The sequence below is a fragment of the Phocoena sinus genome, chromosome 15 (assembly GCF_008692025.1).
Source record: "Phocoena sinus isolate mPhoSin1 chromosome 15, mPhoSin1.pri, whole genome shotgun sequence".
Taxonomy (NCBI): Eukaryota; Metazoa; Chordata; class Mammalia; order Artiodactyla; family Phocoenidae; genus Phocoena; species Phocoena sinus.
This window is the reverse complement of record NC_045777.1, coordinates 71,742,668-71,757,581: the sequence shown is the minus strand read 5'-3', so window position 1 is coordinate 71,757,581 and position 14,914 is coordinate 71,742,668. Positions and strand designations below refer to the sequence as shown.

Sequence of the window (14,914 nt, the reverse complement as noted above, 5' to 3'; positions counted from 1 at the left end):
GCCTTGTTTATGCCGAGGGGATCTTACCTGCATCGCGGAGCCTTACCTGAGACCCTGGGGCTCACCTGGGGCGCGGGGACGAGGGGCGGGCGCCGGGAGGGGGAAGGGGGCAGTGCTCGCCGCGGGAGCGCAGGGCGACGCGCAACCCTGACTTTGCGGGCCTCACCTCGCCTGGGCGCGCGGGGGTCCAGTCCGCCGGGGTGGCCTGGCCTGCGAGTGGGGGGCGCTCCTGGTGGGCGCCGTCCCCCCCCCACCCCGGCCCGGGTTCGCAGCCTCCGCGACTTGTTTACACCGAGACCAGCTGCTGCCGCCGCTGCGGCGGGAGGGGGAGGGGGACAGCCTCTGGTCCCGGCGGCCGCTGTGGCCAATCGGCGTGCAGTATGCAAATGAGGGGGCGCGTCACACAGCGGCCAGCGCAGGCCTGGGCTGCCCTTCCCCCCCTGCTCCTGGCTCAGGCCGGCCCGGAAATGCGGCTGCGGCCCGAAACCCAGGCGGCTGGCCCCACGGCCGGGGCCTGGTAGCCCCCTTTTCCTCCCGCGGTCCTCGAAGGGACGAGAATCTGAGGTACCTGACCTGACGTAGGGTTAGGAAGGAGATGGTGTCTGGACGCACGACCCCAGGAAATAATAGTCATAATTATCTGCGTTTACCCACCGCCCGTGCCCCACTCCCTTAATCCCCACAGCAGTCCTAGGAGGTAGCTTCTGCTATTGTCCCCATTTTACCGGGAAACTGAGGTCCACAGAGGTCTAGCAGCTCTCCAAAGCTTATCCAGCTGATAAGAGGTAAAGCTGAGATTCTCACTTTGGCCCGATTCCATGGTTCGTGCCACAGCACCAGGCCCAGGTTCTTGGATGGGAAGAGCTAAAGGTATCCATCCGTGTTAGAACCCTGGGAGCCAGAGCCTCAGAACAAGCCGATTCCTACTGTTGTGCATCACCTCCTCCTGGCAGTCTCCTGATGTCCTGCCCATCCAGGCTGGGTTAGGCGTCTTTCCCTCTCACCTCTGAACTGGGTTGAAAATGACAATGTCCATTTAAACACGTGCCTGCCATGCTAGGCTTGTCTTGTTCCCTGCACTGGCCCCAGTACCCAGCCTGGCCTATCGTTAATAACTTCTTTGTTTAATATGTGATTCATTAAATGAATAAGGTAGTAGGGCTAACGAGGGTTGAGGAATTCGAGAAGCTTCTGGAGTGGGACACCTGGTAATGGAAGGTTGGAATGGCTGAGGTAGCAGATGGGCCAGCCATGCCCATCCTCTGAAGCCAGGTGATGTGGCTTACAGGGGCAAGGCAAGTCTCTTGCTGTGTGCTTGGGGCTCTTAATGTCCTCAGGAGAGTGGAACCATTGTCTGTGGCTCTGAAGGGGCAGGGGGCCTTGCAAGGGACATTCCTGAGGAGAGTGGAGGCCAGGTTGGCACAGGGTGTGGCATTACTCTGGGTCTGGAATGTGGTAGAACCAGTGGGTCAGGGTGGTTAGGGCCTCAGACTCTAGCCCTCAGCTGGCCTCTTCTGCCACAAGCTGCCATCTTCGTAGTCTTCTAGGATATAACCCCTCACACCTTCCCCGACTCCCCAAGCACAAAGACGTGACTGAAAAGAATACATTTATTGGGGAAGAGAAATAGAGGAGAGGGTGAGCACCTCTGGGTTAGGAGGCCGGGGCAGGTGGTCCATGGTTGTCCAGGTAGCGCCTCAGGGCTGTCGGGTAATCAGTTATGACGCCAGTGGCCCCCAGGCGGAAGGCCACTTCAAAATCTGACTCTTCATTAAGGCACCAAAATACCACCTAGTGGGGAGGGAGGGGCTTGTAGTTTCCCAACAAGTTTACCTAGCGCTTCCCCTTGTATCCAGATGCTGGGAGCTCTCCTCCTCTGTGGAGACCTCCCAGCAGTGCTATGCTGGAGCTGACTGTCACATTTTCAGGAATTTTGAAAACTGGTTATTAAATACAGTCATTATTAAGTATTACATTACATAAACATACAATTCAATAAATTATATTAAAAACAAAGGTGATAAATACTCAAAACTCATCACTTCCTAATTATTTTACCACATTTTACTGTTACCCATGTTCTGGAGGTTATCGACATCTATCGAATGTATAAGACGGAAATAGTATATAATGGTGTGCTACCACACCACACATCTCTTCCCAACTCTGTTCTGTGAATTCATGTTGGTAGCCTGAAATTAGCCAAGGTGGGAGTATATACAACAGGGAAATTACCTAATGTTCAAATCAAGGGGTTTCTTTCCCCCTGGGACAGCTGGTAGTGGAATGTTTACCAGCCTGCCTCCCAGCCTGCCCATATCCTGCTGCTCTACATCTTCCCTGCCTTCTGAGTCCTCTCCTGTGGGCACTGAAGTAGGCTGAGCTGGTATTTGTACCCTGGGCTAAGTCACTGGATGGACATCTCAGTTTCTTAATTTCACAAATGAGAGTGATGGTCTATCCTCCCAGTGTTACGGTGAAGACCGTGGAGCAGGAGGCCTGACCTGAAAGAGCTATGTCATCCCCATGCCTTGCTCACCCCAACATCCAATCAGTGGCCGAGTCCGGCCTGTCTGTGACTTAACCCTTCCATCCATCCCCGCTGCTGCCACCTACGCCTCAGTCCTGTCAGTGGCATCAGGCGCCTAGTGAGCCTCTGCTTCCACACTGGCCCCCACAGTCCCTTCTCCACGTGGTGGCCAGAGTGACCCTCACTCGACAAGGCTTAATTGAATCAGGTCTCTCGCCTGCTTAAGGCCCTCAAAAGCTTCCCTCTCCTTTGGGCTGAAGTCCAGGTTCCTTACTGAGGTTCACAGGCTGCCTGCCGCAGCCTCTCCTGCCTTCTCCAGCTCCCCTGGTGCCACTTCCTCCAGACTGCAGCCTGGTGGGACCCCTCTCAGTTCCTCTGCTGGCCTCTTGCTTCTCGTGACCTTCCCACATGCTGAGCCTCCTGCTGAGATGCTCTCTCTTTCCCCTCCCTGCCAGCCGGCTCCTCACTGCTTCTAGAAGGCCTTCTCTGACCCCATAGACCACAGCACTCTTCTTCCTTTCTGTCCACTGGCTGCCCCTGCGATGCCTGCTTTTCCTCATCCTCTGCCCCTGATGGTAAGCTCCCTGCTCCTTCCCCGGGACCACAGTGCCTGGAACTGTGTTCTCAACACACTCAGTTCCCAACAAAGGTTTGCTAATTAAATGACCTGGTCAGAGCTGATGCTCGGTAGGTTGGAGGAGGGGGGGTGGCCTGGGCTGGTCTTCCCCTTTTCTGGTCTCTTCCCAGCCCCTCTCATCAGGGATCAGGACAGTTCAATACATCATCATTATCTAACGGCTAGCCTTTATCAAGCCCTTACTAAGTATCGGCTACATATCCAGAAGAATTAAATATATCATTATCCCCATTTTACAGATGAAGAAACTGAGACTCAGAAGGTGATCTGTCCAAGTGACCCAGCCAGTTAATAAAAGAGCTGTGACTGGAATGTCGTGCTGGGCCCACACTGTGAACAACCCACTTGCTCACCTGCACCCCTCGCTGCTCCAGGTGCTGGATCAGACTTTTCCTCATGATGAGCCTGGTGGGGGGCGGGGTAGCAAAGGCTGTGATGAGAGGGGACTAAGGAGAAGGGCGGGTCTCTGTGGGATCCCTCCACCTAGCCTTCTCGCCCACCTCACCATTTGGAAACCACAGCCGCCAGCTGATTCAGCCCAGAGCAGGAAAATGGGAAGTAGGTCCTGTGGAGAGGTGGTGTCGTGGTCAGGCCCTTGGGTCTCTCTCTGTCACAGGGGTGGGGTGGGGGTGGTAGTGACCGCCCCCCCCCCCCCGCCCCAACCCGTATAACCCTACTCCCTCTAGAAGAACCTTTGCGGCTGCCCAGAGGAACAAGTCACCCATTGCTCAGTGACTTCCTACTCCGGTATCCTTGACTCCATGCTTTGAGGGTGTGCCCCTCCCCTCACCGTTTTACAGAAGAAGAAACTGAGTCTTGGAGAACTAAAGTGACTTGCCCGAGGTCACACAGCAAATCCATGGTGGGGCCAGGGCCAGGACCCAGCTTGATTCCCAAACCGTATACGCAGCTAGAGGTCCTCCTGGTTAGGCCTGACCAACTTCCTGAGACCATTCTTCGGTCGGCTACTTGTCCCTAATTGTTCCACTCCAGAGTCACTTTATTTATGTTTTTTTAATGATGAATTTTTTGTTGTTGTTGTTATTGTCGTTTTTTGTTTTGTTTCGTTTTGTTTGGCTGTGCTGTGAGGCATGCGGCATCTTAGTTCCCTGACCAGGGACTGAACCCGTGCCCCCTGCAGTGGAAGAGTGGAGTCCTAACCGCTGGACCTCCAGGGAAATCCCGGGGTGACCTTAGAGGCTTTCACAGTGTCCCAGGGCAGGCTCTGCTGTGTGACCTTGGGCAAATTACAGAACCTCTCTGAGCCTCAGATTCTCCATGGGGGTCATGATTCCTGTTATCTCCTGAGGGTGCTGCAAGGTAAGGCTCAAATAAACTAAAGGATGTGAAAACACCTTGCAAACCCCGTATAAAAAGTTAGGTATACCAAGTTTGTAGTATAATGATCTCTTTGTGGCAAGGGATGATGGGGGTTGGCTGGGAGCTTCCCTCAGGACGACAGAGGGGAGCAGAAAGCACTGGGGCCGCCACAGAGGAGGTCTCAGAAGGCAAAGGGAGGGTCCTGGCCTGAGAGCTGGTGAAGTATCCAAATTCCTGATACTTTGCCCAGCTGTTACTTTGTTAATCCTTGTCCCCAAGCAGGAAAATGCTTGCCTTTCTGTTTGAGAATCAGAGTGATGCTGTAATTAATAAATATTTGTCTTCCCACCCAGACTGTAAGCTCATGAAGGGCCTCTCCCCACCCACATTGGTCTTATTTACTAGTGTAAGTGCACCTGAAACAGAGTAGGCATTCAATAACTCTTTGTTGGATGACTAGATGAACAAATGAACCCTTGTCCTAAAACTCCACCCACATCAACGCATATTTGCATAGGATTTCAGGGGGTTCGTGTCCCCTTTAGTATTCATGAATGCTTGGTGAGACCACTGTCTTCAAAGGACCCCGGATGGGAGATTATCCTTGAGGGTAGCCAGGGAGCTGGGGACACTGGATCTCCTGCTCCACACGGGACCCTGCACAAGGGGGTTTGAAGTGGGGGGTGTTTTTTGTTTTTTTTTTAAACTTTTAATTTTATGTTGCAACATAATTGATTAACAATGTTGTTTTAGTTTCCGGTGTAGGGTGGAGGGGGGTGTTTTTGAGGACAGAAGTCTGGGGGAGAATGAGGAAGGGAGACGGGGACCCTGTAGGTACCTGTTGATGATGGTGGGCAGGAAAGAGATGAGGAACCTCTCAGGGATCGAGATGAAGGGCAGCAGCCCCAGGTAATAGAGCAGCAGCACCCAGAATCCTCGGCTTATTGTGAAGGCGGTGGGCATCTCAGGGTTCTGGAAGCCAAGGGCAAGTGAGAAAGGGGATCAGTCTGCTCCTGCGGAAGCGGAGAGGAGGCTTGGGCCGCAGAGTTTTCAACATTCAGGAAACCCTACTACCTGCAGGATCAAAGCCACATCTTGGCCCAGCGTTCCAAGGCCAGAGCCCGCTCCTGTCCCTCTGGCATGCCTTTGCTCACACACCTTCCCCACCTCCCCCGCTCTCCAAATCCCACCCCTGGAGACCCTGCTCAGGGCTCCTGCAGAACCCCCAGACCCCTCTGGCCTAAGCCCGTTTGGGAGGGGCAGTGGGCGCAGGGAGGGATACGGGACTCACAGCGGCCTTGCACTTCTTCATGACTGAGCTCTTCTCCGAGGCCCAGATGGTGATTTCATCGCGTTCATAGTGCCTCACCAGGCCCGCTATCTGGGAGGAGGAGGAGGTGATGGGGAGTCAGGCCTCCATCCAGCCCTGGGCCCTCGCCCACCCCTGCCCACAGCACCACCTTGCAAATGAGCTCTTCATTTTCCTCTTTGACCTCCACGCTCATGGGCATCCGCGGAAACCTCCGGAACACGTCCTCCAGACGCACCATGTGCCTGTCTGACCCGTGTGCAAAGTGGCCTGAGGGGTTGTGGGAAGAAGGATCAGAGAAGGATTGCTGGGGTGGGGGGCTGCAAGCCCGGGGGGTAGGCATGGGTCCCAAAGGGGAAAAGAGGGCAGGAGGTTGAGGCCGTGACCCCACTCCAGCTGGCTCAGCCCGGCGCTGACAGCCCACACGCTCACCCGGGGAGAAGTAAACCTCCAGCTCTTCCTTGTAGAGGGGCAGCTCCTATAGGGAGAGCAGGGAGCATGTCACCAGGAGTCACGCGTGGAGGCACGGTGGTTCTCTGGGCACGGTTGGGGTGCTGGGGCAAGGCCCACCTCAAAGTCCAGGCTGCCCACATCCCTGTTCACGCCTGACTGGCGGGACAGGTTCTTGTCGTGTGACACCACCACCACGCCATCCCGAGTCAGCTGGCAGTCGAGCTCCAGGAGGTCGGCTCTCTGGGCCACGGCGCTACGGGAGCGAAGGTCAGTGAGTGGCCGAGGGATAGGGGATGCACCAGACAGCAGGGCGGTGGGGATGTTTAGGGGAACGTGAGGCAGTTCTGGCCGGATGTGCAGGCTGTGCCCTGCACGACTCCAGGGGGCTCCAGTCACCCAGAGCAGGAAGCGAACGGCGCCCCTTAGCGTCACGCCTCGCACAGCTGGCACAACCTTACCCGGCAGCTTGGCCAGGCAGGTGGACTCACTTTTCCATGGCCTCCATGGTGTTCTCCAGGCGCTCTCCAGATCCTGTGTGGGGCATCCAGGGTGGGTTCCCGCGGCCGGGCCCCGCCCCCTGGCCCCGCCCCCTGCCTCATCAGCCCCAGGCAGGCCGGGTTGAGCAGCCTCTTCTTCCCTGTTCACATCCTGCCCTGCCACCCGGCTCTCCGCCCACCTCGAACTCTGCCCTCCTTTAACATCCTGCCCTTTGGACCTACCCCTCTCTGCTGTCCACCCTGGCACCTGCCTTGCTATCCTCACTCCATCCTCAGAAGCTCCCACCCCGTCTACCCCAGCTCAGCTCACCTCCCCGGTGGGCCCCCAGGCGGGGACAGAAGGCTGAAACCCACGGCGCATGCAGCAGGCGAGGTCGGCGCAGGAAGAAGATGGAGAGCATGACATAGCTGCTCAGGGCAGGCAGGGCGTAGTACAGCAGAGGGCTCATGGCCGCGCCGCTGCTTCAGGCCCTGGCTGCCGCAAGCTGAGCCATTCCCGATGGGCTGTGTTGCCTCGCTGACTGCCCGGCTGATGTAGGCTGGCTCCACCAACGGCTGCCACCACACCCCTTGGGACCTGCTGAGCCTGCTTCTGGCCTGAGGCCAGACTGCAGGGCTCAGCTGGGGTTGGGGTAGAGGCAGGAGTAGAGGCCAGGCAGCTCTGGCCCGCGTACCCCCAGGCCCTTCACACACCCCAGAATCCCTCTCTCCGTGGCCACACTGGGGAATCAAGTCCCCCCCCGCCCCCCACCAGCTCTGCTACAACACTCCCCCTTCCCACTGGTATGTGCGCCCAGGGTATGTAACATGCCACCCCTTGCCATTTCCAGAGAAGCCGGGGGTGTATAGTGTGTCCCTGAGTCACTCCAGAATCACCCCCAGCCAGATAAAACAGGAAGCCATTAGAGTGAGGACAGAATAGTGACTAAGGGGGAGACTGACCCCACTCCGTCTAGGAGTCTGGGACTCCTTACACTCCCAGCCTCAACCCTGGCCAGCAGGGGAGCCAAAGGCCACCAGCTCCAGGTAAAGCCACAGGTGGGAAGCAGCGGGGCTGGAGACTCAGTCCTCAAAGCAGCAAGGATTACGGTCAGGGCATCGGCGAACACAGACAGAGCCAGGGCCATCCATAGACACACCTCTATGTTTATATATTAGATACAGGCACGGGGTGGGCAGGGGCACTGGGCTCTCCACGTGCCCCGCCTCCACTTCTGTTCACCCACACACAGAAGCAGCGGGGACGTTAGATGTGGCAGTTTTGTGGGGGAGGGTTTAGGTCTGCTCCTCAGGGACACTAGTCCTTGAGCCTTAGGAATGTTCCTTCAGGGAAAATGGGGTGGGGTTTTAATGGGCTGAGTGGGGCAGGGCTGGCCCTGAGTCCCCACTCAGTGTCCTCCATGTCCCTCCCCCACTGCCCCTCAGTAGGTCCCGGGGCAGCCAGAGCCCTTGAATTCCAGAACTACCAGAGACTGGGAGAGCCGGGCAAACGGTGGCAGAGCAGCAGAGGGGAATTTGCTTTGGGGCCACCTGAGCCCCTCGGGTCCTCAGGTGAGGGGGGAGGGCGCGTTGGCCTGCCTGAAGCAGGATGCCTGAGCAAAGCAAAGGGAGGTGGCCAGGCCTGCCCTCTGCCTCGACCTGGGCTGTCGGGGTCTGGGCTGGGCACAGAGTCCATTTTCTAACAGTCCGGCAGGGGAGGGGCAGGCAGGAGGCAGGGCCTAAACAAAAAGGCAGGCAGGAAAGGAACCATTAGCACCCATGAGCGGACCTGCCAGAGCCCCGACCTCCACTTCCCTCATTTCGTCCTCACAGCCTGGCCTCTACGCCTGCCTCACGGTGAGTGTGATGCGGCTGGGTTTCCTCATCTGTGAATGCGGATGACATTAGTACCCATTTCAAGGTACTGCTATAAGAACTAAGTGAGTTAATACATGCAAATCTCTTACAACAATGCTTGGTGCTCGGGAGGTGTTTGCTCTCATTATCAGGACTGTGTCCAGGAAACTGAGCTGCAGAAAGGTGAGGTGTCTTGCACAATATCACACAGCCCTTATTGAGTATCAGAGCCCGGCTTTGAACCCAGGTGTGTCTGCCTTGCTGCTATCAGGCCACAGCTGGCCAGAGACAGAGAGGAAACTAGAGGAGGGACAGAGAGCAGTGTGGGTGGCGGTAGCCCCAGCCGGGTCCCCCAAAGGTATGGGAACTGCTGACCTGGACACCAGGTCTGAAAAAGCCTGGCATGTGGGTCAGGCCGGATGCTGCCGGCTCCTCCCAAAGCAATTACTGCCCCACCTGCCTCTCTGCCCATCCTGGGGGAGCCAAAGCCTGGCTCCGTTCCTCAGATGGGTGAGAGGGGGCCCTCAGTGACCTGGGGCTGGAGTGTGCAGGGTGTTGACAGGTGGGAGACATGTGGGGCTGGGTGACCACAGGTCTGTGGCTGAGGCAGGCGCTGGCCCTTCTGTTGCCACCGTACACGTGGCTCATGGACGTGAGCGAGCTTGTGACTGCGTGGAGGCATGCTGGGCACCCTGGTCTCAGGGTGAATCTGTGCGTGGGTGGTGGGGAGCACTCACCAGGCCCCAGGGAGCAGAGGCATCTGTCCAGCTTAGGGTGCCTCCAGCACCCCAGGCTGGAAACGGGCTGTCTCCTGGAAGATGAGCTCCTTCAGCCGCTCCTTGGGTAGATCATCCAGCTCCATGTCGAAGGTGAAAGGTTCCTCGGCCACTGGCTGGGTGGCAAAGAAGTGGGGAGGCTCAGGACAGGGACTGAGGGATGCCCACCCATCCACCTACCTGCCAGCCCCGCTGCTGGTGGCTGGCCCACCTCATCTGTTGGGTCGTAGTACTGCTCCAGGTAGGGGTGAGCCAGTGCTTCTTCCACTGTGATCCGTTTGTTGGGGTTAAAGGTCAACATCCGGTCCAGCAGGTCAAGAGCTAGGGAAGCGCAGGTGTCAGGGGTCAAAGGGAAGGTCAGAGGAGCTCCCAGAAGCATTGCTTTTCTTCTCTGTGTCCAGAGGCCCAGGTAGCTACTGGGCCCACGTACCTTCTTCTACACCCGGTTTTTATCACACACCAGCCCCCAAGTCTCTCTCACCTTTGGGGTCCGACTTGGGAAAAAGCTTGGCCCAGGCCACCTTGGTCTTGGAGGGTAGAGACTGTAGGTAGTTTCGGGCCTTCATGTTGATGATACAATTCAGGTCCTCCTGGGAGGGGGAGCCCAGGATACCTGTAGGTAAAGCAGGTGACTTGGTGAGCAATCTCTCCCTTCTGGGAACAGAAGGCGCCAGGAACAAGAGCCTCCACCAACCTGCTCCAGGCCACCAGCCAGTACTATGGTGGTGAAGAGCAAGGGGTCTGGATTCGGGCAGCCCTAGGTTCAAATCCAGGCCCTAGCACTTCCTAAGCATGGGGTGTATGTAGCCTTACTGTTCCCATCTATCAAATGGGGACAGTATCTATACCTCAGTGAACTACTGTGAAATGCTGTAGGGGCCCCACACATGGTCGTCCCCCTGACCTGACTCCCACAGACTCACTGACCCTGACCCTAAAGAAATCTCCCTCCCACTCAGCTGGCCAGTCCCCCCTCACCCAGAATGTGGTTGAGCTGGTCCAGGTAGTGCTTGCCCGGGAAGATGGGCCGGTTGGAGAGCATCTCAGCCAGAATGCAGCCCACAGACCAGATGTCGATGGACTTGGTGTAGCCCTGGGGAGGAGGAGAAAGTGGTGGGCTCCTGGGCCAGCCTCAACCTGTTGTTGAGCCAACCCTGATGTGTGCGCCTACCCACAACCCCCAACCTAGGTTCAACACCAGCCAGGGCGGCAGAGGGCAGAGGCCCAGAGGAGCTAATCCACAGTTTCTTTCCAGAGCCCAAGGACCAGAATAATGTGACAAGGCCTGGGGGTAGACTTCCTGCATCATGGGGATCACTGCCTGGCTTAGAGGCGGCTCCAGGGCTTTGTGGGACACAGCCCCTTCCCTTCAGGGGTGGGTGGCCCCCCTACCTTGGAGTTAAGCATGATCTCTGGGGCCCGGTACCAGCGTGTAGCCACGTATTCCGTCAGAAAGCCAGTGTGGTCGTGCTCAGGATCGGCAATCCGGGCAAGACCAAAATCACAGATCTAGAATGCAACCCAGGCTACTGAGCTCGGTGCTCAAGGCCTCCTGGGCCCAAGTAATCACATCACCGCGTCTCTGCCCATGCTGTTCCCTTTGCTTGCGATACTCTCCTACCTATGGGCACCTGCAAGCCTGAGACCCCAGGGGTAGGAGGAGACCGGCCCTCAACTCTCTGACCTTAAGGTCGCAGGTGGTGTTGATGAGCAGGTTGGAGGGCTTTAAATCCCGGTGGAGCACGTTGGCGGAATGGATATACTTGAGGCCCCGCAGGATTTGGTAGAGGAAGTAGCAGATGTGGTCGTTGCTCAGCTGCTGGCTTTTAAGCAACTTGTACAGGTCTGTCTCCATCAGGTCTTGCACAATGTAGCTGAGGTTGGTGCCAGAGACCCCCCAGATGGGGGCAGCGAGAGGCACTTGGTTAAGAAGAAGAGCCTTTGGTGAACAGGCTTCATATCCCTCCAGCTGATGCCCCTGGGACTCAACAGATCTGCCAACTCATATCATGAGCTGGGCAAGGCCCATACTTAGCAGTTGGGCTCAAGGCCTCTGCCGGTTCTCAGCCAGGGACCCTGACCAAAGCACTTCAGTTCTGTGGCCTCAGTTTCCCTACTGGGAGAATAGGGCTACTCAACTGTGGGAAGCAGGAGAATGTCCCATTTAAGAGCACTAACTCTGGAGTTCACCTGCCAGTGTCTGAATCCCCATTGTCCTGCTCATTGGCTTTATGGCCTCAACGTGTCTGCACCTCTACTTCCTCATCTGCAAAGGGGAAAAAATTGTTCTTTAGAAAGTGGTTGTGAAGATTAGCAGAGAGATGACCCATGCAGAGCAGCCAGCCCAGTGCCTGGCATGTTGTAAGTGCTCGGCAAACATGAACTAGTACTGCTGTTATAAAAGCCTGAGCCGCATGGCTCTTGAGAAGGTTAAATGAGATAATGTATGAACACCATCTGGCATGCAATAAATGTTTGCTTAAAAATAAATGCCTGCATTATGGGAATGGTTTGTGCAAGACGATGAGGAGAAACTCCCCATTGCACGCTCCTACTCAGGGTGCTTGGCCATACATCCAAAGACAGAGGAGTAAATGTCCTTTTATATTCTAAGATAAAAAGACTACACATAAATAAACAAATAAATGTCACGTGGTTTGTTTCTGGAAGACTAAATTAGGGCTGTCTTTCAGAATCAGCCTCCAAAGGGCCTTCTGAGAACACCTGGACCAACCCTGCTGTTTTAAAGATGAGGAGGCCCGACACGATGCAGTGACCTGGTTAAGGTCACACGGCAAGCTGGGGGTGAGTGTGGAGATTTCCTGCCCTCGGTTTGTGGTGGAAGCTGCAAACGGTGCAACACTAATCCTCACTCTTGGGTGGAGGACTGGAACTGGCTGGGGTGGGTGGGGCAGGGGAGAGGTGATGGGTGTTATAAGCTGCTCACTGAGCCAGGCAGGAAGTGGACAACAAACTAGGAAAGCAATATGGGGGGTGGGCAGCAAAGGCAAGGCTGTCCCTCCCGGGGCAAGGTGCAAGTCCACAGGGGATTGGGGTGGGGCTCTGAGCGGGAAGTCCCAGAGAGAGGACAGGTTCTCATTTGGGGGAGAGGAGGAGGTAGCAACAGAAGCACTTGATTTTATTGAGGCTTTCTGAGTCTCAGTTGCTTCATCTTTGAAATGGAGCTGATGAGAACCATCTTATAGGGCAGTTGGGAGTTAGAATAAGAAATGTCAAAGCACTCGGCTTGCACTGCACCAGACTCATAGTAGCCCCTCCAAAAAGGGCAGTTTTCTTCCTTCCTGCCTCCCTTCCAGTCTGAGGACCCAGAGGAGAAAGAATCACCGTCTGTTAAACAAAAAAACTGACTGTGGGCAGAGGCTGGATCTCATCAGAGAACTGCAGATGTCAGAAGACAAAGCTCCCATAGAGACCATCTTGCCCAACCCCCTACTGAGGCAGAACTCAGAGAACAGACTTGCCCAGGGCCATACTGCCTGGTTGCAGCAGGCCAGGACTCATCTGAGGCCTCCCCGTCGTCCTCTTACACTCTGTGGCCTCTTTACTGCTGGAAAGTTTCTTTTACTGGGTTTGTTTTGGAGGGTGGTAGGGAAGGAGGAAACAGAAAACAAGCCAACAGTCACCCAGCCCAGCTCTGAGGCTGTGCCTGGCCAGCCATCTGGCCAAGGTGAAGGATACACATCCCTCATGGCTTCCAGGGTGGGTGCCCGCAGAATGTCTCGGATGCCGATGACGTTCTCATGGCGGAAGCGCAGCAAGATCTGGATCTCTCGCAACGTACGCTGGCAGTAGGTCTGATGCTCAAAGGGGCTGATTTTCTTGATGGCCACTCGAGTCTTGCGCACGTGGTCGTAAGCTGAGCTGAGAGGGCCAGAGATGTTGTTGGCATGGCCTTACGAAAGGGGGAGTCCAGGCCCGGTGGCCCCACCCAGGTCTTGGCAGGGAGGGGAGGGAGCAGGAGAGGCTCTGGCCAGTTATAAACAATGCTGGTTCCTTCCTGCTGTGAAGGCCTGGGATCTCCAGGGAGAAAGCTGGGGACCAGCCAGGCAGCCCTTCAGTGACTTCACAAACAGAGGAAGAGACTGACCGATCACTGACTTCCCCTCTCCTCAACCCTTTCCATTCTAGTTGCCCTGACCCCTCATCCTCCCCTTCCCAGGATGGGCTCCCTCAACCCAAGGCAGGTCCAGGGGTTGGGAGGTGTGGAGGACATACAGTGAGGTAAATACAGTGAGAAGGAGGGAATCATAGGAGGGACTGGAGAGAAGGGATAGGCAGGGCAGGGGTGGGTGTCAGGGGGAGGTTCCTGGACAGCAGAGTTACTCCCAGATGAACAAAGGCCCAGAGCACCCAGTGGGTCTGGGAGAACTCACAGACCCCTCCTAAAAGTTGCAGGAAGGCATTCCTGGACCCCTCATTGCTCACTGGGTTCCTGGCCCCAGGCCCAAAGCCCCACCCCACCCTGCCTAGCCCTGAGCTCTGCTCTTTTCTCCCAAACTCCTTGACAAGCCTCACTGAGGGGGTGTTCCAAGGCTCCTCTTCCCAGTGAAGGGTCCTTCACTCCTTCTTCACTAAGGATGTTACCTCCCCAAGAAGACTAATTCTCTTCTCACCCCCAAGGCCCCCACAGCTCCCCCACATATACTCAGATGCCCCTCCCTTTATTACAGAATGGTGGGTTCAAAGTTCCCAAGCCCCCTCTCCTTAGATTTTACGCAGCGCCCCCTCCCCCAGAAAGCACTCAAAGGCCCTCTCCCTGGGACGCTCCCCAGCCTCCTGAAGCCTCAGCTTCTTCAGGATGATAACAGTCCCCAAGGCCCAGAGAGCTCTCAACAACTCTCCCTGCCCCCTCCCTCGCAGCCCCCTCCCCAAAGACGCCCCCTCCCCCAGAACGCCCCTCACCTGACCATGCCATACGCGCCCTCGCCGATGTACTGCAGCTGCGTGTAGCGCGGGCCCACGTCGAACGGCTGCCCCTTCACTATCTCTACTTCCCCCGGGACCCCCGGGCCGACCCCGTCAGTTCCCCGGGGCTCCCCGCCCCCGCCCCCCTGAGCCGCCGCCGCCGCCGCCATCTCCACTCCTCCCCTCCCGCCCGCCCGCCTGCCTCCCCCCGGCGGCCCCGCCCGAGGCCCCGCCCCTTCCCGCCCGCCCTGTCACCCGCGGAGCCTGGCGCTCCAGGCCCCGCCCCTGCCCGTCCCCGTCACGTGACCCACCACCCCGCGCCCAGCTTAAGGAACCTGGTCCTTGGCACCTGTCGGCTCCGTCTACTCCAGTCAACCTTAGAAGCTCCCCAGGACCATCTTGAGACTGTCCAGACCCTCCCCCCGAATGCAGACCAGTAGGGCCGCCCGATGACCTCACCCAGAGCCACCCAGCAAATGAGTGCTGGACCGGGGACCAAGACCGGGCCACGTGGCCCCGCTGCCCCCGCCAGACCAACTCAGCCGGAGGAGTGGCCAGGGCCTCGGCCTCGAGATGGAACCTTAAGGGAACCCTCACCAGCCCGCTGGAGTTTGGCCTCCCGGAGCCAGG

The 14,914-nt window shown here is 57.0% G+C and overlaps 2 protein-coding genes across 3 annotated transcripts; both read right to left on the bottom strand.

Moving 5' to 3' along the window:
* Window positions 1-1,592: 1,592 nt before the first annotated feature.
* On the bottom strand, window positions 1,593-7,730 carry GDPD3 (glycerophosphodiester phosphodiesterase domain containing 3). Its single transcript, XM_032606379.1, has 10 exons — window positions 7,057-7,730; window positions 6,738-6,780; window positions 6,367-6,502; window positions 6,229-6,274; window positions 5,948-6,066; window positions 5,779-5,868; window positions 5,326-5,459; window positions 3,673-3,732; window positions 3,521-3,572; window positions 1,593-1,791 (listed from the first exon to the last, which is right to left on the bottom strand). The coding sequence occupies exons 1-10, from the start codon at window positions 7,193-7,195 to the stop codon at window positions 1,654-1,656; spliced, it is 957 nt and encodes a 318-aa protein (XP_032462270.1). The 5' UTR covers window positions 7,196-7,730; the 3' UTR covers window positions 1,593-1,653.
* Window positions 7,731-7,872: 142 nt separating this feature from the next.
* Window positions 7,873-14,459, bottom strand: MAPK3 (mitogen-activated protein kinase 3). Of its 2 annotated transcripts, none has more exons than XM_032606377.1 (9): window positions 14,282-14,459; window positions 13,058-13,240; window positions 11,043-11,232; window positions 10,751-10,867; window positions 10,337-10,451; window positions 9,840-9,971; window positions 9,570-9,679; window positions 9,320-9,474; window positions 7,873-8,464 (listed from the first exon to the last, which is right to left on the bottom strand). In XM_032606377.1, exons 1-8 carry the CDS (start codon window positions 14,452-14,454, stop codon window positions 9,352-9,354), a joined length of 1,143 nt encoding a protein of 380 aa, XP_032462268.1. In that variant the 5' UTR covers window positions 14,455-14,459; the 3' UTR covers window positions 7,873-8,464; window positions 9,320-9,351. The 2 variants fall into 2 exon arrangements, with proteins under 2 accessions (XP_032462268.1, XP_032462269.1); XM_032606378.1 differs by having other exon boundaries at window positions 13,058-13,235; window positions 14,282-14,456.
* Between the last annotated feature and the right edge of the window lie 455 nt (window positions 14,460-14,914).

Coding starts and splice junctions, on each gene's coding strand:
- GDPD3 (XM_032606379.1), bottom strand. CDS start 7,195: ATGAGCCCTCTGCTGTACTACGCCCTGCCTGCCCTGAGCAGCTATGTC. Junction 5,869..5,947: donor ATGAAGAGCTCATTTGCAAG/GTGGTGCTGTGG, acceptor TCCTCCTCCCAG/ATAGCGGGCCTGGTGAGGCA. Junction 3,573..3,672: donor GCGGCTGTGGTTTCCAAATG/GTGAGGTGGGCG, acceptor GCCCCCCACCAG/GCTCATCATGAGGAAAAGTC.
- MAPK3 (XM_032606377.1), bottom strand. CDS start 14,454: ATGGCGGCGGCGGCGGCGGCTCAGGGGGGCGGGGGCGGGGAGCCCCGG. Junction 9,680..9,839: donor TCCCAAGTCGGACCCCAAAG/GTGAGAGAGACT, acceptor GCGCTTCCCTAG/CTCTTGACCTGCTGGACCGG. Junction 9,475..9,569: donor ACTACGACCCAACAGATGAG/GTGGGCCAGCCA, acceptor TTTGCCACCCAG/CCAGTGGCCGAGGAACCTTT.